This window comes from Monodelphis domestica, chromosome 1, assembly GCF_027887165.1.
Source record: "Monodelphis domestica isolate mMonDom1 chromosome 1, mMonDom1.pri, whole genome shotgun sequence".
In the NCBI taxonomy this organism is placed as follows: Eukaryota; Metazoa; Chordata; class Mammalia; order Didelphimorphia; family Didelphidae; genus Monodelphis; species Monodelphis domestica.
Window position 1 is genome coordinate 256,878,482 of NC_077227.1, and position 25,541 is coordinate 256,904,022.

Below are 25,541 nucleotides of genomic sequence, written 5' to 3' on the forward strand. Positions count from 1 at the left end.
ATCTAAAAAGGGTGCCTAAGGGAATATCCACTGATTTTAATTCAGTAGTTACACATAACAGAGAAGGAAACTGAGGTTCAGAGAAGTTAAGTGAATTATCCAAGGCCATCTTTTGGAAGGCTTAGCAGATTTGGGGGAGAAAAAAGGCCTCGACTATCTAAAGTAGTTTTCTTTCACTTAAGTGCTTTTCAAACTATAAAGCAATGAATTAGAAGCAAATCTGCTGCACAGTCTTCAGCATTCTTAGGCACAAAATTACAGCATTTTAGAGATGGATGGGACCTCAGCAACCATCTAATTCAACATTTACCAGAAAGGAACATGTATTATAACATATTTGACAAGTGGTTATTCTAACCTTTGCCTGAAGACTGCCAGTGAAGGGGAATCATGCACCTTCTGAGGCAGCCCATTCTACTTTTGGATATATGTAATCAGGAATGTGGGGCAAATCTCAAATGGGGTCATCAAAAGTTGGACACAACTTAAACAACTAAACAACATAAATCAAGAGTGTGCTGGTAAATGTAAAACAACCATCTCTTTCTGAGAGGAAATGTGCCCTAGCACACTTTTAATTTTAATCTGCAGTATTAACATTTTCTCCATCACTTTGTTAAGCTTAGATAATCAACAAAATGATAAATCAGTCCCTGATATGTTGAATTTGCCAGTTTCCAAAGCATAAATGCCCACACTGAAAATTAACAATTAGTTCACACATTCAAGCTGACTTTAGCACATCTAATTGTTAGAAACTATTTCTTTACATTAAAGCTCTTTGCATCTTCTACCTCACTGCCCCAAGTTCTACTCTCTCAAACTCAACAGAACAAAGCAAACCCCTTTTCCATATCACAACCCTTCAAACACTTGAACAGATGTCATTTTCTGCTCTTTGTCTTCCCTTCTCCATTTCCTTCAACTGGTCTTCACTATCCTGGTTACTCTCTTTGGAAACTACCCAGCTTGTTAGTGTCCTTAAAATGCAGAACCCAGAGCTGAACATGCTATTTTCCACATGTGATTTGACCAGGGAAGAAGGGATTATCATCTTCTTATTCTGGAAGCTATGCCTCTCTTAATATAGCCCAAGGTCACATTAGCTTTATTTGGCTATCACATCATACTGCTGACTCATAATTGAGCTTGTAGTCTACTAGCCTCCCCCCACCAACCCAGATCTTTCTCAGACAAGATACTACCTAGCCATGCCTCCCCATCCTATACTTTTGAAGTTGATTTTTGAACCCAAGACTAAGACTTTACATTTATTGAATTTCATCTTATTAGATTCTGTTCAATATTCTACACCATCATGGTCTTTCAGAATTGACCTGTCATTCAGTGACAATGGGAGCTATCCCTTCCAGCTTTGTGTCATCTGCAAATATGACAATGATGCCATCCATCCCTTAATCCTGGTCACTGATATTTTTAAAATGTTAAATAGCATGAGGCCATACATAGATCCCTGAAGTACACCATTGTGCCAAGTAGACATTGAACCATTAACAATTTTACTCTCTGAGTCAGACAATTCATCCAATTCTGAATCCATCATGTAGGCTCCGCTTCTATGTCTTTTCTTCAAGAACAGCTTAAGATATTCTATCAAATTCTTTGCTGAAACCAAAGTAAACTACATCTACAGCATTCCCTAATCTACTCATTTAATAACCCTGTCAGAAAAGAAAATGAGGTTAGTCTGGCATAACTTGTTCTGGATGAAGTGAGGTTGTATCTTTCTAATCATCCCTTTCCTTTGGCTCAATAAGCATCTCAACAATCATTTCTTTAATGATCATTATAAAAATTTCCCAGGAATTGAGTCACTCTCAGTAGCTTAGAGTTTGCAGACTTTATTAGCGTCCTTTTTTTTCTTTTTTGGCTAATTTGGCCATTTTTCCAATCCTGCAGTACTTCTATTTCCCATGACCTTTCAAATATCCCTCAAAGAGGCTCAGCAATTATATTTGCCAGTTCTTTCAGGACCCAAGGTGGTAATTTATTTGGGCCAGGTGTCTTGAATTTATAGGAGACAACTGGATGCTCTCTTCCTGGGTCCCTCTGCTCCTTTCCTACTAGCTTGATGTATTGGGAGGGGATGAGATGGGGAGAAATAGACATTTGTTCCATGGTCCCATTGGGAGTTTTGCTATCTCCCTCTCCTCTGAAGCGAGGTCAGGCCAACTCTAACCCTGAGAGTCTTAATTTTCAATCCCCTTCGGTAAGGGAGGGCACTTCAGTGACTTCCCATACTCAGAATTGCTCCTCTCACTCTGATTCCCTCCGGATTTCAACCTGGGGGCGGGGGGCGGGGTGGTTTGGGGAAAACACTGAAGGAGATACAGCGCAGTCGAGATGGGGAGGGAGGAAGCAGGGGAGGAGGAGGGACCCTTCTCGGCTGCGCCTATAAGTCGGAGAGAGCGCGGGCTGTGAGCTGAGCATTCCCTCAGCCCCGGCCCTGAGGGTGGGTCGGTGCGGAGAGGACTGGAAAGGCAGTGCTCCGGGGCAGTAATGCGGGACTCCGGGGACCCGGCTGGAAAGAGCCGGCGTCGATTAAGGCGGGTGACTGGGCCAGGGGAGCGCCAGGCTGCCTGCTGGGGGGAGCTGTCCGCGGTGCTGGAGCGTGCGGCGGCGGCGCCGCGGAGCTGAGCTGGAAGCCAGAGAGCTCTAGCCCGCTGGGGAGAGGCGGGGGCACCCGGAGACGAGAGGACCATGCCTGGATTGCGGCTCCTGAGTCTCGTGGAGGCGGGAACCTACGCCACCCGCCAGGTAAGGGACTGTCCTGGGGTGGGGCGGCGAGCTGGACTGGGAGACACGCATGAGGTGAGCGTGTTCGCTTGGGGGCGGCGGCGTGGCAGGGCGGGACAGCGCTCGGGACCAGGGGAGACTCTTGCAATTCCACACGGTCCCCTTTCCTATCTGGAACCCTTACACCCCCCCCCCTCCGCCCAAACCCTTGGGAGTGGGATGGTCTGGCCAAGGAGCGGCCAAGGAGGGAGCAAAGACTCACATGGATACAAGATCTGGCACTCCGTCTTCAGACCAAGACTCACATAGTGACCCCAATAGGATGCCCCCTGACCCAGGTTCACTGGCGGCCATTTAGACAAGTCAGAAATAGCCCCCTCCCTCAGATCTTGTCCCTCCTTCCCAACTCCCCCTTTTCTAACATTCAGGAGTAGGTGGTAAAGGATGAGAGGGAGAGACAAGAGAGGCAAAGACATATCTATGGGGAGAGAGAGAGAGAGAGAGAGAGAGAGAGAGAGAGAGAGAGAGAGAGAGAGAGAGAGAGAGAGAGAGCAAGAGCACTCCCTAAACTCTGAATCCCTTCCCCCTTTCTGACCTAATGCCTGCCTTCAAAATCACTAAGTCTCTGGCTCCCTAAGAGCCCTCTAGGACCTCTGTCCCCTCTTCTGCCTGCCCAAATCTGGAAGAACTAAGTGCCCTCCAGTCATGTCACCTCTCCCCCACAACTTGTCCCATCTGCTCAGGAAAATGGGTAGAACTTGGTGCCTTTCTCCTAGAGTGTGATTCACATATAGCCACAAATGTCACCTGCAGGAGCAAAGCAAGAGGCCAATCCTATTAAGATTTACTCATTTCAGCAGGAGAACTAAGGAATGGAGAGATCTTAACTGATCTTAGCCCCATTTCTTCAAGACTCCAAAATTGTCTTTCCCTATCAAGAAAACTAACTTCACATCAGCCCTTTTAGTGAACCATGAAAGGACCAGGAATCCAGAGACCTGTTAACAACTAGACATCTAGATGTTGTGTGAGGCTGGGAAAATCACTCAACCTCTCTGTGCCACAATTTTTCCCTTCGAATGATGAAGAAGAAATATTTAATTCTTCCTTTTTCCCTCAGATGTGGTGAAGTTGAATGAACTCATACCTACAAAATGTTTTGAGTTCTTCAGATAGAATATAGACAAAAGGTAGATTGTCATAATGTTAATTACCTCTCTCATAGAACATGGCACCCCTATTTTGGCCCAGTAACTCTTTTAAAACTCTTCACCCTCCTCCAACACAAATCAAGCTTACCTCCTTTATCCTCTTCCTTTCCCCACAGCACCCTCTTTTTTGGCCTACAACTGAATCCAAAGGGAAAGCATGGTCCAGGCAGGACATTTGGAACTGAACTGGGGTGAGGTTCACTGTCTGAGATTAAACTGTAGTCCTGAAACAGGGAAAAAAAGCCTCTCTATTTCTGCAATGTAGTATTCCACTTTCTAGATAATCTTAGACAACCAGAGAAGCCTTGTTTTAACTGTGATCCCAGAAAATGTGGTCCCAGTACACATTCTATGGCATAAGCATAATGATATTCTTTAATAATGTCCAGGATCCCTTTTTTGTTCTGACACATTTATATGACCAGGCAGGCAGCCTAAGTCTAGATAAGTTTAAGGCAGAGAGTAGTATAGTGGGAAGAGTCCTGAAGCTATAAGACTCAGAAGACTGGGTTCAATTACTAGCCCTACCACTTACTAGCTGTGTGATCAAGGGCAAGTCGCTTTATTACTCTTGACCACCTACCCTGCCCCAGTTGTCAGCTCCACCCACTTTGATTTATTCACAAAGGGATAAATCATTTAACTCCAGTGCTCTAAGGGAAGTAGTCCATTCAAAGGCCTATCTGAAAAATTGAAGTATCTGGCATACTTTAAACATTGGATCAGTAGTAGCATGGACAATTTCCAGGCAAGGTATTCTGGTCGGTGCCAACCTTGCCATCCAATGACTATTGATCCCTCTGGGCTAGCAGAATCTGTAAAACCATGCTTTCAGAGGAGAAAAAAAGAGGTATAAGGGGAAATTTTGGTCTGGATATCTTGTTAGCACACTGATTAGGCCTTGTCCCTGGTTCTGTCCTCTGCCACTGACTCCACATGTAACCTTGGGCAAGTCACAATAGTAGACTACTCTGAGCCTCAGTTTCTTCATTTGTAAAGTGGAGGACTTAGATTAGATAATCTATCAGGTGCCTTTGAATTCTTGCAATTGAAGATCCTCTTGGAAATTCCAATGACTCTGTAGATTACCAAGTCTACCCTACCTATGCAATTAAATATATCTTAAGGGTAGCTTTTAAAACTCAGTCTTAATGATGAGTTGATATTATTTCATTGAATGTCTCAAAAAGAATAGAAAGGAATTATGGGGAAGGGCAGCTAGAGGGCTCAGTAGTTTGAGAGCAAGATCTAGAGACTGGAGGTTCTGAGTTCAAACCTATCTTCAGACACTCCTACCTGGATGACCCTCAACAAGTCACTTAATCCCTGTTGCCTAGCCCTTACCTTACCAAAGCTCTTCTGCCTTGGAACCAAAACACAGTATTGATTTTAGTATAGAAGGTAAGGATTTTTTTAAAGGAATTATGGGCTATGGAAAGATAAATTATGTTCTTACTATTTTCCTAACTGGCTCTCACTACTTTCCTGGGGTAATTTTCTAAGAAAACCATCAACATCTTGAATCAAGCTGAGAGTTAAGCAATAGATCCTAACTTGGAGAAATTAGAGAAAATAAGGACCCTCTATTTAGGCATCCTCTGTTCCTCTTGCCTCTGTAAGCAATGGTGACAGAAGTAGGAGTCAAACCCCCAAACTCAATACATCTAGAAGCCAAAGGCTGGCCTCAAAGCAATTAGCTTCATTCTCATAAGGACCTCATCTCAATCTTAGACTGAATAGGGTCCATTTTTTTCCAGGAAGAAACAGCATGAAGAATGGGGAAAGGGAAAGAAGGGATTACTCCCTGGGGAGCTCTCTTCTTAGGAAAAAAAAAAAAGACAAAATGAGCTTCTTTAATAATAATTCCCTAAGAGAATAACAGGCCTTGCCAGTCACTCAAAGTGTCATTAATTGGTGCTTGAGTAAAGCTGAGTAAGCCATATAGGTGACCTCCCCAACTTGCCCTGCCAGAACCCAGCCAGTGTTGGAGAACCAGCTTCCCCTCCTTCCCAGCATCAGCCTCTTCTGATTTACAGCTGTCTGTGCAGAGCTGTTGAGAATAAGATTTTCCCCAGTTAATGAAGAGTCACTAACCCTTGCAGCAAAGCAGCAGCAAGAGAAAGCTAAGGGTGTTGGGCCTTATTTTCCACATGGTCAGTCTTTGGGAGAGATTGACTGCAGCTGGCAATGAGGGAGGGGGCTACTCTTATATTTCTTCCTGAAGGCCAGGCAGAGGGAACACCAGTTAGAACTGGCAGGATGAGGGGCACCTGTAATAACTGCTCCAGATTCAACTTGATTATTTCCCAACCATAGACAATGGAGAGCTTAGAATTTCTACAGAGAGAAAAAGACAGTGGCAGAGATCATCTAAGGACAACTGCACATTTCTAAGGCCTTATATTTGTATAACACTTTAGATTTTACAAAGTGTTTTCACACTCCTTATATAATTTGATCCCTGGGACAAACCTGTGAGATAGGCTGGGCAGATATTACCCTTCCCATTTTACAGATGAAAAAAAATTGAGGCTTAGAGATTTTTTTTCCTTTTTAAAGACATGCCCAAAGTCACATAGAATGACATCAGATCCTAAGTCTTCTGATTCTTAGCCCAGTACTCTTTCCCTTATACAATGCTGAAATAAAGAGCTGGTGAATGTTCATTTTTGGAGGGCCTACATGCTCTTTCAGAGGAGAAGAAGCATCAGTTAAAATAAAGACCCTCACTGCTTCTGTCTCTGAGGGAAAGAAGGCTGTTGAATTACCTAACTTACTATTCTTTCCATTTTCCTTCCTTTGCAAAGAACTCAGTTATCATCTCACCTATAACACCAGCTTCTTGTCTCACATAGAATTGTTTTCCTGACCCTAGTATAGCCACTGGAGTTCTTTCTAACCCTCTTTCTGTTTTTCCTATCTCTTTTTTCCTCCCCTCCTCCTGTTCTTCCCTCTGTCACATCCTCTCCCTTACCCTATGGGCCTGATGTGCTATTTCCCACCATTAGATGCGCCACTCTGCCTTTAAGTGGTTGGGAAGGAACTGCTTCAGTGGAAAAACAGGGTGTTTTTTTTTTTATCAGAGAGAATAAAGATTTGGTGACTGCCTGGAAATTGACCAATTTGACTAGTGAGTGTACATGGTGCCACTTTTCCAAAGCTCCAAGCAATTTCACCCCTGTCAATTCCAGGGCCCATCTTCAAGGCAACCATAGCCCCCCACATCTTGGAGGGAGGGGTCATGCCTACACACTGATACGCCCAATTCCCTAGCATTGAATATGGGGTGGGAAGATGGGAATTTCAGCAGAAGGGACTTTAAAAATCATCTAGCAAATAGGTTCCTAACTTGGGATTCATAGGCCCCCTCCAAGGCATCTGAATAGATTTCAAAGAGTCCATGAACATGGATGGGGGAAATTAATGTAAAATCAACAAGTATTTATGAAGCACCTCCTATATACCAGGCACTAGACTAAGTGCCAGAGATACAAAGATAGTCCCCCTAACCCCCCAAAAAGAAGCAGCTTCTACTCTCAAGTTCATAGTTTATTGGGAGAAATAATATACAAACAATTATGTATAAAGAAAACATATACAGGATAAACTAGAGAGGATGATTTGCAAAGGGAAGGCTTTAAGATTAAGGATGACTAGAAAAGGCTTCTTGCAAAATGTGGGACTACTTAAGATTTGAAGGAAGCCAGGAGACATAGAAGAGGAAGAAAAGAATTCCAGATTTGGAGGGTAGACAGTGAATGTTTAGTTAAGAGACAGGGTATCCTTTTTGAGGAACAACAAGGAAGTCATTATCATCAGATAGTAGAAAATGTGGGAGAAGTAAGTATTAGAAAACTGGAAAAGGCACTAATCTCTAATTGAATTATTTTCCTTCAATTATTTAAAAACATTATTCTGAGAAGAGGTCCGTAAGCTTCATCATAGTGACAAAGAGGCCTGTACACAAAAATAGGTTAGGCACCCCAGGTCTAGTATAACCCCTTTATTATATAGATATGAAAACTGAAACCCAGAAAGGTTACTTGACTTTCTCCAAGGTCACAAGCTAATAAACGGCAAAGCTGGGATTTGAATTTGGGTGCTATGGACCCAAATCTAGCGCTCTTTCCACTACTCCGTGAAATGTTCCTTGGCAGGTTGCTAAGGAAATGGCATCTCAGAATCACTAATTGCTGAGTTATTTGACAGATGTTCTCCTGCCAGAACCTGGCAGCCCAGGCTATATTTTCTGGGACCTTCCCAGCTGTGGCTAAGCAGGAATTCTTTAAAATTGGAAGCAATGATCTTTTAACATTCTTCTCTTTCATAGCCAAACTCCTAGAAAAACCCATCTACATTTATTGCTTCTATATTTTCTACTGCTTCTCAATCACTAACAATCTGACTTCTGAACTCCTTAACTAAAGTGATTCTCTCCAACACTTCTGTATCACTAAATCCAATACCTTTCTCAGTCTTCATCCTTCCTTACCTCTCTGTAGCTTTTGTCCCTGATGACTAACCCTTCCTTCTGGATACTCTCCTCCCTTTATTTTGGTGACACTTTACTTCTCCTGATTTTCATCATTCTGTAGTCTATACCTTCTCTCTTGGCAATCTCATCACTTTCATTAGTCTAATCATCATCTGTTTTCAGATGACTCCCAAATCTATTTATTCAGCCCTAATCCTGCCTATCAAGTGGAAAGAAAGCTCATCTTCAGCCAGCAGTCCCTCCGACAAATACTGTTAGTAAAGTCACTTAGACTTGTCTTAGAGCTCTTAGAGCACCAGGCAACTCTCTAAATTTACATTTCAAAGATGTAACATCTTTAGTAAAAATATCTTTACCAATCTACACAGTGGTAGAGAAAGTCTCCTCATCCTGGAATATCTTATATCAAAGAAAGCACAGGTCCAGTTCTTATTCCTATCCATATCACTTCCCCTATAGTCTCTCTTATGAGATTGGAGCTTAGATCACTAACTACAGGTTTGACACCTCCAACTCAATTTCTCATAGGTGTAAGAAATACAATGTTTTCAAAACAAAACTCATCTTCACTCCCTCTTCTGCCTTCTAATCCATCAGCTTCCCAGTTTTTATGCTTCTGTTGAAAGTACCACTATCCTTCCAGTCACCAGGTTTATAACTTCTGGGTCATCCTCCATCTCCCTCTTTCCTTCACCTGCTAACTCCCATCATTTGCCAAACCTTATCAATTCTTTCTCTACATTTGCCATCTCTGTCCCTTTCTCTTCACACATAGACTCCCTTAATTCAGATCCTTATCACCTATCATTAGTATTGCAGTAGCTACCTAATGGTTCTCCTTGCCTCCAGCTTTCCCCTTCATTAATCCATTCCACACAACTTCCCAGACCATTTTCCTATGACATAGACCATGTCACTAGTCTGCTCCAGAATTTCCAATGGCTCCCTATTGTCTCTAGGCTAAAATACAAACCCTTTAGCTTGGCATTTAAAGCTGCTTGTAGTAGGCTTCCTCCTTGCCTTTATTTTTTAGAGTGTCTGTCTTCCTTCAAAGTGCAGCCCAGGTGCTATTTCTTACAGGAAACATTTCCTATTTTCTTTCATTTTAATCTCAAATTATCAGGTATATACTTATCTATCCACATGTTTTATCCCCCAGTAGAGTACGAACTCTTGAAGGTAGGAACTGGTTTTCATATTGCCTTCATGTTCCCTGTGCCTTGTACATAATAGTTACCAAAATGTTTGTTGGATTGGAAGCTCTGGGATGATCCATGGAAGCTGGTTCTGCTGCCACCTTATACCATCGTCCTAGGGTCTGTCTCTCTCACTTGTACCTCCAACTAAGAACAGCAGAATATCGTTCCTGCTTCTTATCCCAGGTAGCAAAATTTCTTGTGATAGCTCTGAGCATCCATACAGGAGTCTCTGACAGCTTCTTTTCTTTTTTAAAAATTTAATTTAATTTAATTTTTATTGTACTGAAAAACCCACTTCCATGTTGGTCGCTGTTGTAAAAGCAAAATCATACATAACCAAACCCCCAAATAAAACTAAATACCCTGACGTGATGCTGTGCTTGATTCTTTCTCTGGAGGTGGCTAGCATTCCTCATCATAAGGCTTTCAGGATTGTCCCAATCATTGCATTGCTGAGAGTATGACAGCTTCTTTTCAAGCCATTCCTTCGAGATTAAGTAAATTCTCACTCCTTCCTTCCTGTCCCCAACCAGGTTGTGGGGAAGCCTAACCTGGAAATCTCTGAGGAAAGACAATGGCCCTGATTTGGAATGAAGTGTTCAGGTGGCTATTGAGTCGCTGCGAGCTATTGCCAACTTGTTTTATGATTGCGCTTAGTGTGTCTGTATACCATGTGCATCCCTTTCCCCCTGTCCTCCCCACCTGAGAGTGTACTGGAGTCTGCACAGAAGAGCCAATTGTTCAGTCTTCAGTGTGAGCCTTTATGCCTCACAAAGTGACAAATACTACAGATCAGGGCTTGATTTGTTATTCTATTGATTGCCTAGACTTAAGGAAGTAAGGGGAAATTGTTAATAATGCAGATTCATCTTAAAAGTGTGTTGTGCCTACATTTCCCCCCTGAGAGCCAGTAGTTAAATATTTACCAGGCACACCTCTGCACCCACTCCATTCATACCCAAGTACTGTATTCATACATACAAAAATATATCAAAAGGCAGTTTGATATTAGGAGGGAACATTGGATTTGGGGGCAGATTTTAAACCTAACTCGAATCTTTGTTCCTTCATTTTTTTTTTATTTTAAACCCTTACCTTCCATCTTAGAATCGATACTGTGTATTGGTTCCAAGGCAGAAAAGTAGTAAGGACTAATCCAGTGATGGGCAACCTTTTGAGCTTGGTGTGTCAAAATTCACCCAAAATCTGAGTAAATATATCTAGGGGGTGTGTCACTTCGAGAAAAAACCCATAATTTCGTGATATTCAAATCCTTCTCTATATGAGGCTACATGCAGCTGTGTGTCATTGAAAATGGCTACGTGTGTCAATGCTGATATATGTGTCATAGATTCACCACCACGGGGCTGGGCAGTGGGAGTTAAGTGACTTGTCCAGGGTCACACAGCTGGGAAGTATCTGAGTCAGATTTGAACCCAGGACCTCCCATTTCTAGTCCTGGCTCTCAATTCACTGAGTTACCCAGCTGTCCCCTTAATTCCTTCATTTATCAGTTGCTTCTAAACTCCTTTGAACCTCAGTTTTCATATCTGAAAGATCATAAATAGCATTTATATAGAATTTTTTTTAAAGTTTGAAAAGCACTTTACAGATTCTTTCTCACTAGATTCTCCTAACAACCCTGTGAGGTAGGTTCTCTTATTATCCTTATTTTTCAGATGAGGAAAATGAGGTTGGGAGAAGTTTAATGTCCAAAGAAAATGTCTGAGGGAGAATTAAAATGCCAGGCTTCCTGACTCGGAATACAACACTATATAAAAATGAGGATGAGGTAACTTCTAAGATAGTTCATAATTCTACCACTATGACACCATGACATCTCCTCTCAAAAAAATTTTTTTTAATTTTTTTAAACCCTTGCCTTCTACCTTAGAACCAATTGATTTTTAAGGCAGAAGAGAGGTAAGAACTAGGCAGTGTGGGTGAAGTGACTTGTCCAGGGTCACACAGCTAGAAAGTGTCTTGGGCCAGATTTGAATCTAGGACCTTGCATCTCTAGGCCTGGCTCTCAATCCACTGAGCTACCCAGCTGCCTCCCAAAAAATCATTTTTTAAAGTTTCATTCATGTCCTTTCTTTTTCTCTCTGCATAAGCATTGTCATGGAATCCAGCAGCAGATGATTGGTGAGGTGCAGATGCAAACTAAATAACTCCTTAGTCTGTTTTTATTTATTTATTTTCAAATCTAAAAATAAAAAACTTTTTTTAAAAATTTAAAAATTAATTTTAAATTTAAATTAATTTAAATTTAAAATTAATTTTAAAATAAAAAATTTAAATTGATTTAATTAAACCCTTAACTTCTATCTTAGTATCAATTCTGTCTTAGAATCAATACTAAGTATCGATCCCAAGGCAGAAGAGTAGTAAGTGCTAGGCAATGGGGGTTAAGTGACTTGCCCAGGGTCACACAGCCAGGAAGCATCTGGGGTCAGATTTGAACCCAGATGCTCCCAATTCCCAGCCTGGTGTTCTATCCATTATGCGTCCTACTGGCCCCTATTATTGCATCTAAGAGTTGCATTATCATTGTTTCCCTTTATTCATTATTATAAAAACATCCCTAAAAATCAACTTTTCATTGTCCATATTTCCTCATTTCTGATACTATAATAAAGGTTAATTGGAAATTGTTCTAAGCAAAGTTTTCCCTGGCTGGCAAAGCAAACTCTTATCATTCAGTTTCTCTCCCTGCATTTGCTTGGAAAAAGAATAAGAACATTTCTGACAGACTTTAGTCAATAAGCAGAGAGAAGCTTGTTCCTTCCACAAAAGGCAGCCATGCCCACGATAAGCTGGAGATTGTGGCTGGCCTGCCTGAGTCCACTGAAGCCCAAGAGTCACACACTCCTCAGAATAAATGACTAAATCTCTTCATTTTTAAGCTGCCAGACTTCCCTGACAGCCCATTACAGTTGCTATGATGACTGTACCCATGACAACCTTGACCTCCAGAAACAGCCTGCTATGGGGGACAAGACGTTGTTGAGAGATCCAGGTTCTGGTCCTCATTCTAGCCACTCTATGGCCTTGGCCAAGTTCCGGGGCTCAAATGGACCTCAATTATCTCTTCTTTCAAGTTAAGAGATTTCACCTCCCCTCAGACTCTGAAAGGCTCCCAGAGGTCAAGCAGTCCAACCCGTACCTAAAAACGGACAGCCTTTTTACGGTGTTTGACCATTAGTTATCTAGTTGTAGGTGAAGACCTTCAGTGAAGAACTCGCTAACTACAGAGCCAGCCCCATTCACTTTTGTACAGCTATAATCATCATCATCATCATATTAATAATGGGAATAGCTGGTAGTACAGTGGATAGCGCACCTGGCCTGAAGTCAAAGACTCATCTTCCTGAGTTCAAATCCAGCCTCAGACACTTAATGGATGTGTGAGTCTAGGGGAGCCACTTAACTCTTTGCCTCAGTTTTTCCATAAAATGAGCTAGAGAAGGAAATGGCAAACCACTTCAGTGTCTTTGCCTAGAAAACTCCACAAGGTGTCATGAGGAATCAGAAATGACATCAATGAATGACTGAATAACAACGATAGTCCTCCTCCCCCCAACTCTTGCTTTCTGTCTTAGAATCGGTACTAAGTATCAGTTTTAATGCAAAAGAAGAATAAGGACTGGGAATTAAGTGACTTGCCCAGGGTCATACTGCTAGGAAGTATCTGAGATCAGATTTTAACCCAGGACCTCCGCTCTCCAGGCCACTGGGCCACCTCGAAGCCCAACTCCAGTTCTTTGACAAGAAAAACCCACAAGGGGTCATGAAGAGTTGGAAATAACTGAACAAGAACAATAATAATAACAATAATAATATTTCTTTTAATACTCTAAGATTTGGAAAATGCTTTACATATATTATCTCATTTGATTCCAGTTTCTAGACATATTCCATTATATCCAGCTTAAATCTGCATCCCTGTAACTTCTATCCATTATTCTTCCTGCTATTCAGTTGGGCCAAATAGAATAAATCTGATCTTTCACTCTTTAGTCCTTCAAATACCTTTAGATCTTTCTCATTTCTACCTAAACCATTGTTCAAGGCCAAACCATTCTAGTTCTCTTTCACCTGACTGTGAAGCTGGTCTAAACTCTACTCAGTGTGCTCTGAATGTTCTTCAATGTCTTTTATTTTTATATTTTTCTTTTTTAACTCTTATTTTCTGTCCTAATAACAACTCTAGGACAGAAGGGCAAGGACAAGGCAAACAGAGTTAAATGATTTGCTCAGGGTCACATAGCTAGGAAGTGTCTGAGGCCAAATTTGAACCCAAGACCTCCCCTCCCTAAGCCTGGCTCTCTATCCACTGTGCCATCTAGCTGCCCCCTCCTGAGAAGCTAGAATGATATAATAATAAGAGCCCTTCCTTGGAGGCAGAGAATCTGAAACCCAGTTCTGCTACGTGCTACCTATGACTCTGGCTAGTTAATTAACACAAATTAAATTAAGTGCAAATTAAATTAAGTGCAAACTCAGTTCAGCTACTTGCTACCTATGACTTTGGCTAGTTAATTTAATATTTTACTGATGAGGCCAGTCTCAGTTTTCTCATCTAGAAAATAAACACCTTATTCTAGATGCAGACACCTAGGTGGCAGAGTAGTTAGAGCACAGGACCTGAGACTTCATATACTACAAGCTGTATGACCCTGGGCAAGTCACTTTATCTCCATCTCTCTCAGTTTTCTCCTCTGAAAAATGGAATAATAGCACTTACCTGCTGGGGTTCTATTTTGGAGAAAAAAATAGATAATTTTTGTAAAGCACTATATAAATGCTACTTATTACTATGTCTCTAAGGTGTCTGCTAGCCCTAACTCCTATAATATGGGGATTTCGAGGGTCCTATCTCTTCCTCTCATCTCTGGGTGTAACCCTAAATTCTGTGAGTGTCCAGAGGGAGATATTATGGTACAATCTCTGTTCTTGGGCAACAGTAATTCTATGGAGCCCCTCCACTCCATGCCCCTAACAATCTGTTGTTGTACATTTGTTTCAATTGTTTCTGATCCTTTGTGACCTCATTTGGAGTTTTCTTGACCAAGATACCAGAGTGGTTTGTCCATACTATTTTCCAGATAAGGAAACTGAGGCAAATAAGGTTTAGTGACTTGCCTATGGTCACATAGCTAGTGTCTAAGGCCAGATTTGAACTCAGGAAGATAAATCTTCTAACTCCAGACCTGGAAATCTCTCCATGGCACCACCTCAATGCTGGATGGCCTCTAATTGTACCAGGATGGAATTCTGAGTTCCTCCTCAGGACTATCCCTTGTTCCTGGGTCCTGGTCTATGAGAGGGGATCACAGTGCTTCCAGCTACACATCATACCGAACCATAAGATTGAGATTTAGAGCTTATCTAGCCCAGGGAAGTTGATTAATTTGCCCATGATCATATAGGTAGCAAGTGGCAGAGCCTGGAATGGAAGCCCAGGTCTTCTGATTTCCAATGCCAGCCAGAAAGGGAGTGGGTAATGGCCTCTAAGGAGGAACACAATATTAAGTGTCAGAAGCAGGATTTGAATTTAGGTCCTTTAACTCCAGAATCAATCAGTCAATAGGCATTTATTAAGCATCTACTATGTACCAGGCATAGTACTAAGCTTGATGTCTACTGGGGGCAACAACATGCAAATAAGAAAAGACACTCTGAGGTGAAGGACTTGGGGGAGGTTTGTTTTTTTATAGAAGGTGGGACTGTAGCTGAGACTTGAAGGAAGCCAAGGAAGCTGGGACAGGAGGATGAGAAGAGAGGGCACGGGATAGGGGATACTGGATGAGGAACAGCAAGGAAACGAGTGTCAGACTAAGATGGTGGAATGCAGGTGTGGGGAGGGCACCTCTTGATGGTTCAGTGGATAGAGAGAGCCAGGCCTGGAGACAGGAGGTCCTGGGTTCAGATCTCAGACCCTTTCTAGCTAGATGACCCTGGGCAAGTCACTTAATACTAATTGCCTAGACTTTACCACTTTCTACTGTAGAACTGATATTTAGTATGATTCTAAGACACAAGGTAAGGATTTTTTTTTAAAGAATATAGGGAGAGGATTAAGGTGTAAAAAGCCCAGAAAGGTAAAGAGGGGCAAGGTTATAAGGACTTTTGAAAACTGGAGATGGGAGGTCCTGGGTTCAAATTTGGCCTCAGACACTTCCCAGCTGTGTGAACCTGGGTAAGACACAACTCCCATTGCCTATCTCTTAACCGTTCTTCTGCCTTCGAACCAATATGCAATATTGATTCTAAGATGGAAAGTAAGGATTTAAAAAAAAAAAGAAAAATCTAAGGGGAAGATTATATATTTGATCCTGGAAGTGATAATAATTTATTGAATGGGAACAGTGATGATATGATCAAATAAAAAAGATCACTGACAGCTCAAGGTAGTGGGAAGTGATTTAGGGCAGGGAGACAAGTCAACAGCTATTGAAATTGTCTAAATGCAAAATGATACAGGTCTCCATCAGGGCATTTACAGTGTCAGAGAAGAGCAGGGGACTTATACTAATTTGACTTAACTTAATAGATCTTTTAACCCAAGGGAATAAAAACATAAATAATAAGCTGTATCAGGGGTAGCTAGGTGGCTAGATTAAAAGCAATGTCTAGAGATATTTCAGGGTCCTGGGTTCAAATGTGGCCTCAAATATTTCCTAACTGTTTGACCTTGGGCAAGTCATTTAACTCTCATTGCCTAGCCTTTACTATTCTTCTGCCTTGGAACCAATACATGGTATTGAGTCTAAGACGGAAGGTAAGGGTTTAAAAAGTTTAAAAAAGAAAAAAAGGAGTAAAGAATGTGGTTACTCCTAAAAATCTGGGCAGCATGGACACTGACCCAAAATGCATTGTAGAGGTCATCTGCCTCTCCATCCAGAGTCCCTGAGCTTTCTCCAGCTCCTCCTAGATTGACTAACTGAGATCAATGACTCAATGATGCCCCCTGTAGATATCAGTCCTGTGCCATTCCCACCCAAGAACAAGCCAGTGCTCCTGCCCAACCCCTCCTTTATAGGCAAAGGAAATGCTCTGAAAATTGGTGTGAAACCCCTGCTAATTCCCCACACGTTCTAATGGTTTATGGAAGCCTCTGCAACCTCGGCTCTCCTCCAGCTCCATCTGTTCCCTCTTGGAGCAGAAACAACTCAGTCCCTCATCAGCAGGAGCCATGCACTGGGGCAATGATTCATTCCCTCTGGTGATCCCAATGACATTCCTCCCTGAGGCCATTCACATCAGTAGCCAGACTCCCCCCTCCCCAGTTGCTGGCCACCTGGCCCCCAACACTGTCACCCAGATCATGCTGGAAGAGGTCCATCTTTTAGTCCCAAGCTGGTGGCGGCTGCTGCCTCTCCAGAGGGATTTCCATGTTAGAGCATGCTAGAGTTTGCCCTCATCTCTTCCACAATGCCATAACTAGCCCAGTGTACTGGGTGCCCCTGTAGCAGGGCCCTCTTCTGCTGAGGCTCTTACAGCCACAAGTCACCCCATTTCTCTCATAGTATAAAGGAAAGAGTGACAAAGACCTGGGTTTAAATCTCATTCTGCTCATTCTCATCTACAGTGAGTTGGGCAAAGTAGAAACTTGGGATCCAGTCATTTTCAGCCACATGGGGCTCTTTGGGACCCCATTGAGGGTTTCCTTAGCAAAGATACCATTTCCTTCTCCAGCTCATTTTACAAATGAGGAAACCGAGGCAAATGGGTTGGATGAGTTGTTCAGAGTCACATAACAAGTAAGCACCTGAGGCCATTTATGAACTGACAAAGATGAATCTTCTCGACTCCAAGCTTGGCTCTATCCACTGCACCACCTCACTGCCCTAAAGCATATATTAAGCATCTATCTACTAAATACTGAGGATACAAAGATAAGAAGCAAAAACAGTTCCCTCCCTCAAGGAGCTTATATTTTGAAGGGGGAGACAACACAGAAGAGAGGATGGTGCCCTAAGGAAGGGGTGCTTTGGTACAGAGGTACCCCTGAAGAAGGGGTACAGAGATGGTAAGTGGGGTGTAGGGAAGTAGACTAACCCATCCCATCCAGGAATAATGGCAGGGCTGATCTGGACATGATTTGTGGTTTCAAAATGGACAAGATGGAGGGAGAGCAAGGAAAGTGTACCCACTGGGACTAGGGCAGGGTTGTGGGGAAGGAAAGGAGCTTGTTAAGGTTGGCTTAGATGACCAGAGGGTCAGTAGTGAAGAGAAGCACAACTAGGGAATTTCTTAAAATAATGATCTAGAAAACCTGGAAAGATTTACATGAACTGATGCAGAGTGAAGTGAACAGAACCAGGAGAACAGTGTACCCAGTAAGAGCAATATGGTAGGATGATCAACCATGAATGCCTTAGCTATTCTCAGCAATACAATGTTCCAAGACAATTCCAAAGGACTCATGATGAAAAATGCTATCTATCTCCAGATAAAGAACTGATGGGGTCCGAATGCAAATAAAAGCTTCACTTAAATATCTTCATGGCTTTTTGTTATATGTGAATCTTCTTACACAACATGACCAATAGAGAAATACGTTCTGCATGATCACACATGTGTAATGTAGATCAAACTGTTTACCATCCTAGGGAGGAAGAAGGGAGAAAATCTGGAACTTAAAATTTTATAAAATGAATATTAAAATTGTTATTACATGTAATTGGAAAAATTAAATTATAATAATATTAAATTTAATTTCATATAATAATATTAAAAGAAAAAAGAGAAATAGTTGTCTGGGAAAGGTTGCTATAAACTAGAAAAGCCGAAAGCACAGGGAAGAAGTTTTTCCTGGGTGGGAAGATAGATGGCAAAACTGTGGTAATGGTCAAGAGGAGAGAATGATTACCTCTCACATCTCTTCCTGCTTTAAATCCATGATTATCACTGCCTATATCCAACCTCTAATTCCCTCAAGTTAGAGAAGGATTCGTTTATTTCTCTTTTATCTTACACTTTTATCCTAGTCTATTACAGTACCCTGAACACCACAGATGTTCAAAAATATTGATTAACCAGTAGTTTGATTCCTTTTTCTATTCTTGATGGAGAAAATGGACAGGGAACTTTCCCAAGCTTTGATTGTATAAATTTGGGTGGTAGGGGGTCAGAGAGTGGCAGGGGGAAAAGGAATAATTTTTGGATCTAGCGCTGGGCACAGAAATTTCCATTTCCATTCTCTATTGCTCTTTCTCTTTTTCTCTCCACTCTTCCCAACCTTCTTACTGAGAGCCCAGTTAGGGAAAAGAAGTAAAGAGATGGCATTGAACTTGGGCCAGCTGTGAAGCCAAGTGGAAAAAAAAAGGCACAGAGATTCATTCCTTCTAGAAAACCTCACAGTAGTTGTTGCTGTTGCCACATGAGCTCTGGAAAAAAGGAATAGGAGGAGGGACAGCTAGGTGGTTCAGCGAATAGAGAGCCAGACGTGGAGTTGGAAGGTACTGGGTTCAGACACTTCTTAGCTGGGTGGCCCTGGGCAAGTCATTTAACCCCAGTTGCCTTTCCACTCTTCTGCCTTGGAACCAATACTTAGTAGTGATTCTAAGATGGAAAGTAAGGATTTAAAATTTTTAAAAAGGGAATAGGAGCCAACCCTGATCTATAGGTCATTGATAATACCTTGGCTCTTCCCTATGCCTTTCTGTCCACATAGGACCTTAGATCTAGAGCTGAAAGTTATCTAAGAAGTCATCTAGTCCAACTCTCTTTTTTATACATATAAGGGAACTGAGGCTCAGGGAAGTCAGGTTACTTGCTCAAAGTCATAAATGTACTAAGTTTCAGAGGTAATGTGGCATAATGTAAAGAGCATTGGATTTTCCCAGTGAACTCAAAGTTGTGGGACCTGAGTTCAAATCTAGCTCTGACATTTACTACCACTTGTGATATAAGACAATTCTATTAACCTCTTAAAGACTGTTTCTTTTTTCTAAATTGGTTGGACGAGGATGCCTTTTAAGTCCCTTCTGATCCTAGATCTATGATCCTATGAACTCAAGTTCTTTAATTTCACTGTACCCACAATGCATCCTTTATCTATCTTTGTCCCTAGAATCAGGGAAGGTGTACCCTCTCCTGATCCTTTGCGGGGTTCCTGAAGTCAGAGCTGTGTGAAACCTGCCTAAAAAGTCACCCCTTGATTCAACAAGCCTTTACTGTATGTCTCCCAGGTTCTCTGTCTTGATCCTGTCACCATCTTTAGCTAACCAAACTTAAGACCCTGAGCTCAGGAAGCCTGGTCTTCACTCTAATAAGATTTGCCATCAGGTAGAAGTCAGCTTATTCCAGGTCCATGAATTGTGCCTAATGCAAGGGTTGCTATTTAGTTGTTTCAGTTGTGTCCAAATCTTCATAACCCCATTGGAGTTTTCTTGGCAAAGATCCTGGAATGGTTTGCCATTTCATTCTCCAGCTCATTTTATAGATGAGGAAATTGAGGCAAGCTGGGTTAAATGACTTTCCCAAGGTCACACAGCTAGGAAGTCTGAGAGATCAGATTTGAACTTGGGAAGATGAGTGTCCCTGACTCCAGGTCCCAGAGCTCTATCCACTATACCACCTAGCCGCCCCTCAGGACAAAAAGGCCTTGTTATAAAGCCTAGGACATTCATGGTCTTTAATGTATTTCTAGAGCTAGGTTTTTTTTTTTTTAATCCTTGCCTTCCCTCTTAGAATCCATACTGTGTATTGGTTCTAAGACAGAAGAGCGGTAAGGAATAGGCAATGGGGGTTAAGTGTCTTGCCCAGGGTCACACAGCTGGGAAGTGTCTGAGGCCACATTTGAACCCAGGACCTTCTTTCTCTGGACCTGGCTTTCAATCCACTGAGCCACTTAGTTGCCCCCTAGGTCTCCTTCTTTATCAATGATTGGATAGCCCCCCAATCTCCCAACTGTGTCCTCTTCTTTCAGCAGGCTCCTTGAAGGCTTCACTCCCATCCCCAGTTGTGGCTCAACCAAACACCTGTACCCGTCCCTTTACTCCCACCCCTGAAGACATGGAGAGCCTGAATGATGTGCACAATCCATTGCTGGCCAGGAGTAATGGCCATCTCGCCAGCCCGTATCCCTTCCATGAGGACTCTCCTACTTGGGACTGCCAGGAGAAGCTCTATTCCTACCTCTTCGGCAGCACCCACCAGGCCAGAACCCACCAATTGTTAGATGCAGGGTCCCTGCAGCTGGCTGTAGAGGCGCTCTATGGGTCCAACTTTCTCCTCGTCAAGGACAAAGCAAAGGAGTGGAAAGGAGATAGCTGTGAGACTACCTTCACAGAGAGCAAGGAGCCCCAGGCCAGCACCCCTGAGAGAGTCCAGAGACCTGGTGAGGCTGAGGAGGATGCCAAAATCCAGACAGTATCCTTCGAAGTGGAAGAAGAGTTTCTAGAGGTGGAGGAAGAAGATGACGATGAGGTGAGTTTAATGGAGAGAAGTATAGGTTAAGGGAAGAGAGCTGGAGCAATCCTAGGCCTGGGCATGCAGAGAACAGAGTTCTCCTGTCTCTGCCTCTGTCTATCATTGTGTGACCTTAGGCAAAGCTCTCCAAGCTTTCATTGCTAAGATAGTTACTATTCATTTTATAGTTCCACATTGTTCAGTCATTTCTATTCAGCTCTTTCAGACCCTACTTTGGGGTTTTCTTGCCAGAGATACTGATTTGCCATTTCCTTCTTTAGCTCATTTTACAGATTAGGAAAATGGAGACAAGTAGGGTTAAGTGACTTGCTGAGGGTCACACAGCCAGTAAATGTCTGAGACCAGATTTGAATTCAAGAAGATGAGTCTTCCTGACTCTAAGCTTGATACCCTATCCACTGTGCCACCTAGCTGCCCACATGGTTCCTGATATGCATCTTAAACCCAGGTTTTCCAATATCCCAGGCTGATTCCTACTAGACCTTATGTAAAAAAAAAAAATGGAATTCCTGTTCTCCAGGAAGACACTCTAGGGCAGATGTCCTAACTCTTAAAGGTTCTTTGGTGATCTCAGGGGATCTAGGAGGAATAGATTTTTCTGAGAAAGGGTCCATAAGTGTCACCAGAACAGTCCATGGCACAAGAAAGTTAAGAACTACTGATCTAAAGGGAGGACAGGGAAGACTCTAAAAGCCTGGGACCCAGTGTAAAAGATACCCTCACCTCAACTTAGTTTAGATTTGGGGGCCCTTCCCTTTCCTTCCCCTTTCTCAAGGTTAGAATTTGGTTTCATACAACCTAAACCAGTGATGGTGAACCTTTTAGAGATGGAGTGCTGGGCCCTGCCCCAACCCCATCCCCCAGGCCAAGTGTCATGCCCACCCCCCCATGAGTGCCAGGTGTGCCCCCCTTACCCCACACAGGGGAGGGAGGAAGTACTCCCATTGGGCTACTTCCCCAGCAGGGGAAGTAAGGAATGTTCTCACTGAGTGTAGAAAGGGGGAGGGAGTGGCCCCAGCTCTCTGCTCCCCTCCAGCTCTGCTGTCTGTGAGCTGCCCACCTTACCCCCTGTGTGCTCTCATTGGCTGCTAGACAAAGGGGTGGGGGATGTGAAAAAATGTCATTAGGTGCAGTGAAGGGGAGGGGAGCAGCTCCATCAGACTCCTGCCTTGCTAGTAACAAAGTGGGAGGGAAGGGAGGGAAGCCATGTGCCCACAGAGAGCACTCTGCATGCCATCTTTAGCACCCATGCCATAGGTTCACCATCACTGACCCAAACCCTCTCCTGATATCTTCCAGAGTGATTCCTCCAGTGCCAGTGAGAGTGAAGATGGTTTCCTCACGCTTCCACCAAGGGACCACCTTGGTCTCGCCATCTTCTCCATGCTTTGCTGCTTCTGGCCCCTGGGCATTGCTGCCTTCTACTTCTCACAAAGGGTAAGGTTCATTGAGTGGCATTTGTAGCTGAGGTATAGGATGCAGGATGGAACAAGATTTTTCTTTCAAAAGAAAGCACCACCCTGCCTATGTTTTCATAGCACAAAGGGAAATCTGGGCTCTAAACCCTAATGTCCACTTCCCACAGGCAATCAGCCCTCAGGAGGGTAGTGAAGTAGACAATAACTTCTAGCCCTGAGCCAGGGTACTTTTGAGCTTGGGAAATGACTATCTAAGCAGTGTCTAATAAAAACCTGAGAATTATAGAGAGAAGGGGGAGAGAGAGAGACAGAGACAGAAAGAGAGACAGAGAGACAGAGAGAGACACAGAGACAGAAAGAGACAGAGAGAGAGGCAGACAGAGACAGAGGAGAAAGAGAGAGACAAAGAGAACAAGGGGAAAGAGTATGGGAGAGATAGGGAGGAAGAGGGAAAAGGAGAGAGGGAAGGAGGGAGAAGGAAAAGGAGGAAGAGAGAAAGAGGAGAGAGAGAGAGAGAGAGAGAGAGAGAGAGAGAGAGAGAGAGAGAGAGAGAGAGAGAGAGAGAGAGAGAGAGAGAGGAAAAGGGGAGAGAGAGAGAGTCAGAGACAGAGAGAGCCAGAGAGAACCAACCCTTCAATAGTGGTTTTGTGTCACAGGATATATGCTCTTTCATTTCTCCATGTCTTCACTTCCCTACCACTCAATTGTCCTTTAAGATGGTATTTGAGTCCCATTTAAAGCCATCTTTAGTAGTTTCAGGTATTTTATTTTGTTTAGTTTTTTAGTCATGATTTCACTTGGGTAACTAGTGGGATTGAAGTGGGTGCTGTTAAATCAAATTCCTGGGGAATTATTTTCTTTCCCCCCATGGGCCTGCTCCACCCTTCTCCAGATCCTCAAGTGGACTTTGAAGGATGGGTCCAGAGTGACAGCAGTCCTGCTTATATGGCTTCTCTTTTCCTAGACCAGCAAGGCCATCTCCAAAGGGGACTTTCACCTGGCCAGCATGACTTCTCGACGAGCCTTCTTCCTGGCCATCCTCTCCATCACCATTGGCACCGGTGTCTACATTGCAGTGGTAGTGGCACTGGTGGCTTACTTGTCCAAGAGCAGCCAGGGCTAGTGGGACCCAGTTTGCCTCCCTTGAGCCTCACTCAGCCCCTCCCCACCAGGGGTGCAGGGGAGCTGAGCCCAGAATCTATCCTTGGATACTTATACCCTAGGTATCCTGATGTTTGCAGACAAACCAGAGCCAAGAGCCCTGGACACTTGCTTCTCAACATGAATCCATTTCTGTCTTCTGAAAGGAGCTGAAGAAGAGAATGCTGTCAGGCTCACCTCCATCTAGCCTCAGAGACACTTGATCTCACCTCACATTTAGTTCTCCCCTTATGTAGGCCCCTACCTCAATAAGGAGTCCAGGGAGCTAATTTCACTGGCTCCCTTTTCCTGTCCTTCAATTCAACCCCCCCCCCCCATCAATTCTTCCCAATCTCAGTTACATTCTCACTGTAGGAAACAGAGCGGTCAATGACCCCATCGGGGTAAACCAGGACAAGTACCAGTTCTGGCCCAACAACAAGCTGGAGGCAGGCCGAAGACACAAGCCCACTCCACTCCCACCCTGTTCTGTCCATTTCCCTGGAGACAGCTCCATATCCATTGTAAGTACTCCTTAATCTCCCAAGTCTCCCAGGAAGTGAGAGGATGGTGAATGGGACTTGATATTGAGGTTACTGATTAGAAGGAGCAGAAGACCTAATCAAAACCACCAGAGAGTCACTCTATCCAGCCAAGTCAAAAATAGATCTGGTCCCCCCACCTGGACACATGGATTTTGAACTTATTGTCTGTCTATGACAAAAGATTCCAATTTCCTTTTCTCTTGCCAAACACAGAAAACATCCATTTCAGTTCAATTAAACCAATATTTATTAAATGCCTGCCCTGTGCTTTGCTTTGCAAAGGGCTCAATGCTGGGGGTAATATACAATTTTTAAAAAAGGAATATCTTGATCTTCATAGAATTTTACACTCTAGTAATCGTCTTTGATATATCATACTTTCTTTTGCCACCTGGTGGATATGGTTGAGTTGTGAAGAGAGAATGAATGATTGGTCATTAAAAACCTTTAAAAATACCTTTATCTCTCCTCTTTTCTGAAGTGCTAATGTCAAGAACCCAACCAGTGCATGGGCAGAAATGGAGGGACAGGCAGGAAGATTGGTTAGTGAGATCTCAAATTCCCAGGACCCTTCTCTCCCAGGAGACGTAGAAGATCATAGGATCATTGACTCTGAGGTAGAGGAAACCTCAAAAGTCATCTAGTCCAATGGCCCCATTTTACAAAGGAGAAAAGTAAGACTTGGAGAAATTACATGATTTGCCCAAGGTTTTATAGGTAGTAATGGCAGAAACAGGATTTGATCTAAGGACTTCTGACTCCAAATCAATGTTCTTTCCACTGTACCAAATCTTCTTCCTTCCTTCTGTCCCTTCATGCCTTTCTCCCACCTCACCATTCCATCCATCTTTGATGGCTCCCTGATTATGGGACCACTTGAGAATCCTGAAGCCTCAGATACCATGAGATAAGGAAAGCATCAGCATCTAGATGACTCAGGGGTTAGAAAGCCAAGCTTGGAGACAGGAGGTCCTGGGTTCAAATGTGGCCTCAAACACTTCCCAGCTGAGTGATCCTGAACAAGTCACTTAACTTTAATTGCCTCCCTCTTGCTACTCCCCTGCTTTAACCAAATATCAATTCCAAGACAGAAGATAAGGGTTGGTTTTTTTAAAAAGGCTTCCTGGTTTTGGACCTCAGAATGAACAAGGGAAATGTCACCACATAATCAGCAAATATTTACACTGTGTTAGACACTGAGGGTATGGAGGCATATAGATATGGTCCCTCTACTCGGTGAAATTTTAGGCTAAATGGAGAGACAGGAGAGATTCACAAAACGAGTGTTCATCATGTGGAACAGACAACAGAGAGTATAGAAGTTCAGAAAAGTA

At 43.0% G+C, this 25,541-nt stretch overlaps 1 protein-coding gene across 2 annotated transcripts; it reads left to right on the forward strand.

Annotated features, from left to right (window-relative positions):
* Nucleotides 1–2,137: 2,137 nt before the first annotated feature.
* On the forward strand, nucleotides 2,138–24,663 carry SYNDIG1L (synapse differentiation inducing 1 like). 2 transcript variants are annotated; one of them, XM_007472820.3, is made up of 4 exons: nucleotides 2,138–2,778; nucleotides 20,602–21,101; nucleotides 22,404–22,541; nucleotides 23,487–24,663. In XM_007472820.3, the coding sequence occupies exons 2-4, from the start codon at nucleotides 20,688–20,690 to the stop codon at nucleotides 23,643–23,645; spliced, it is 711 nt and encodes a 236-aa protein (XP_007472882.1). In that variant the 5' UTR covers nucleotides 2,138–2,778; nucleotides 20,602–20,687; the 3' UTR covers nucleotides 23,646–24,663. The 2 variants fall into 2 exon arrangements, with proteins under 2 accessions (XP_007472882.1, XP_001375315.1); XM_001375278.4 differs by having other exon boundaries at nucleotides 2,316–2,778; nucleotides 20,605–21,101.
* The last annotated feature ends 878 nt before the right edge of the window (nucleotides 24,664–25,541 follow it).

What these genes read in the sequence shown, in the direction of transcription:
- SYNDIG1L (XM_007472820.3), top strand. Translation starts at nt 20,688, where the DNA reads ATGGAGAGCCTGAATGATGTGCACAATCCATTGCTGGCCAGGAGTAAT. An exon ending in AGGAAGAAGATGACGATGAG is followed by an intron (nt 21,102 to 22,403) that starts GTGAGTTTAATG and finishes GATATCTTCCAG; the next exon opens with AGTGATTCCTCCAGTGCCAG. An exon ending in CCTTCTACTTCTCACAAAGG is followed by an intron (nt 22,542 to 23,486) that starts GTAAGGTTCATT and finishes CTCTTTTCCTAG; the next exon opens with ACCAGCAAGGCCATCTCCAA.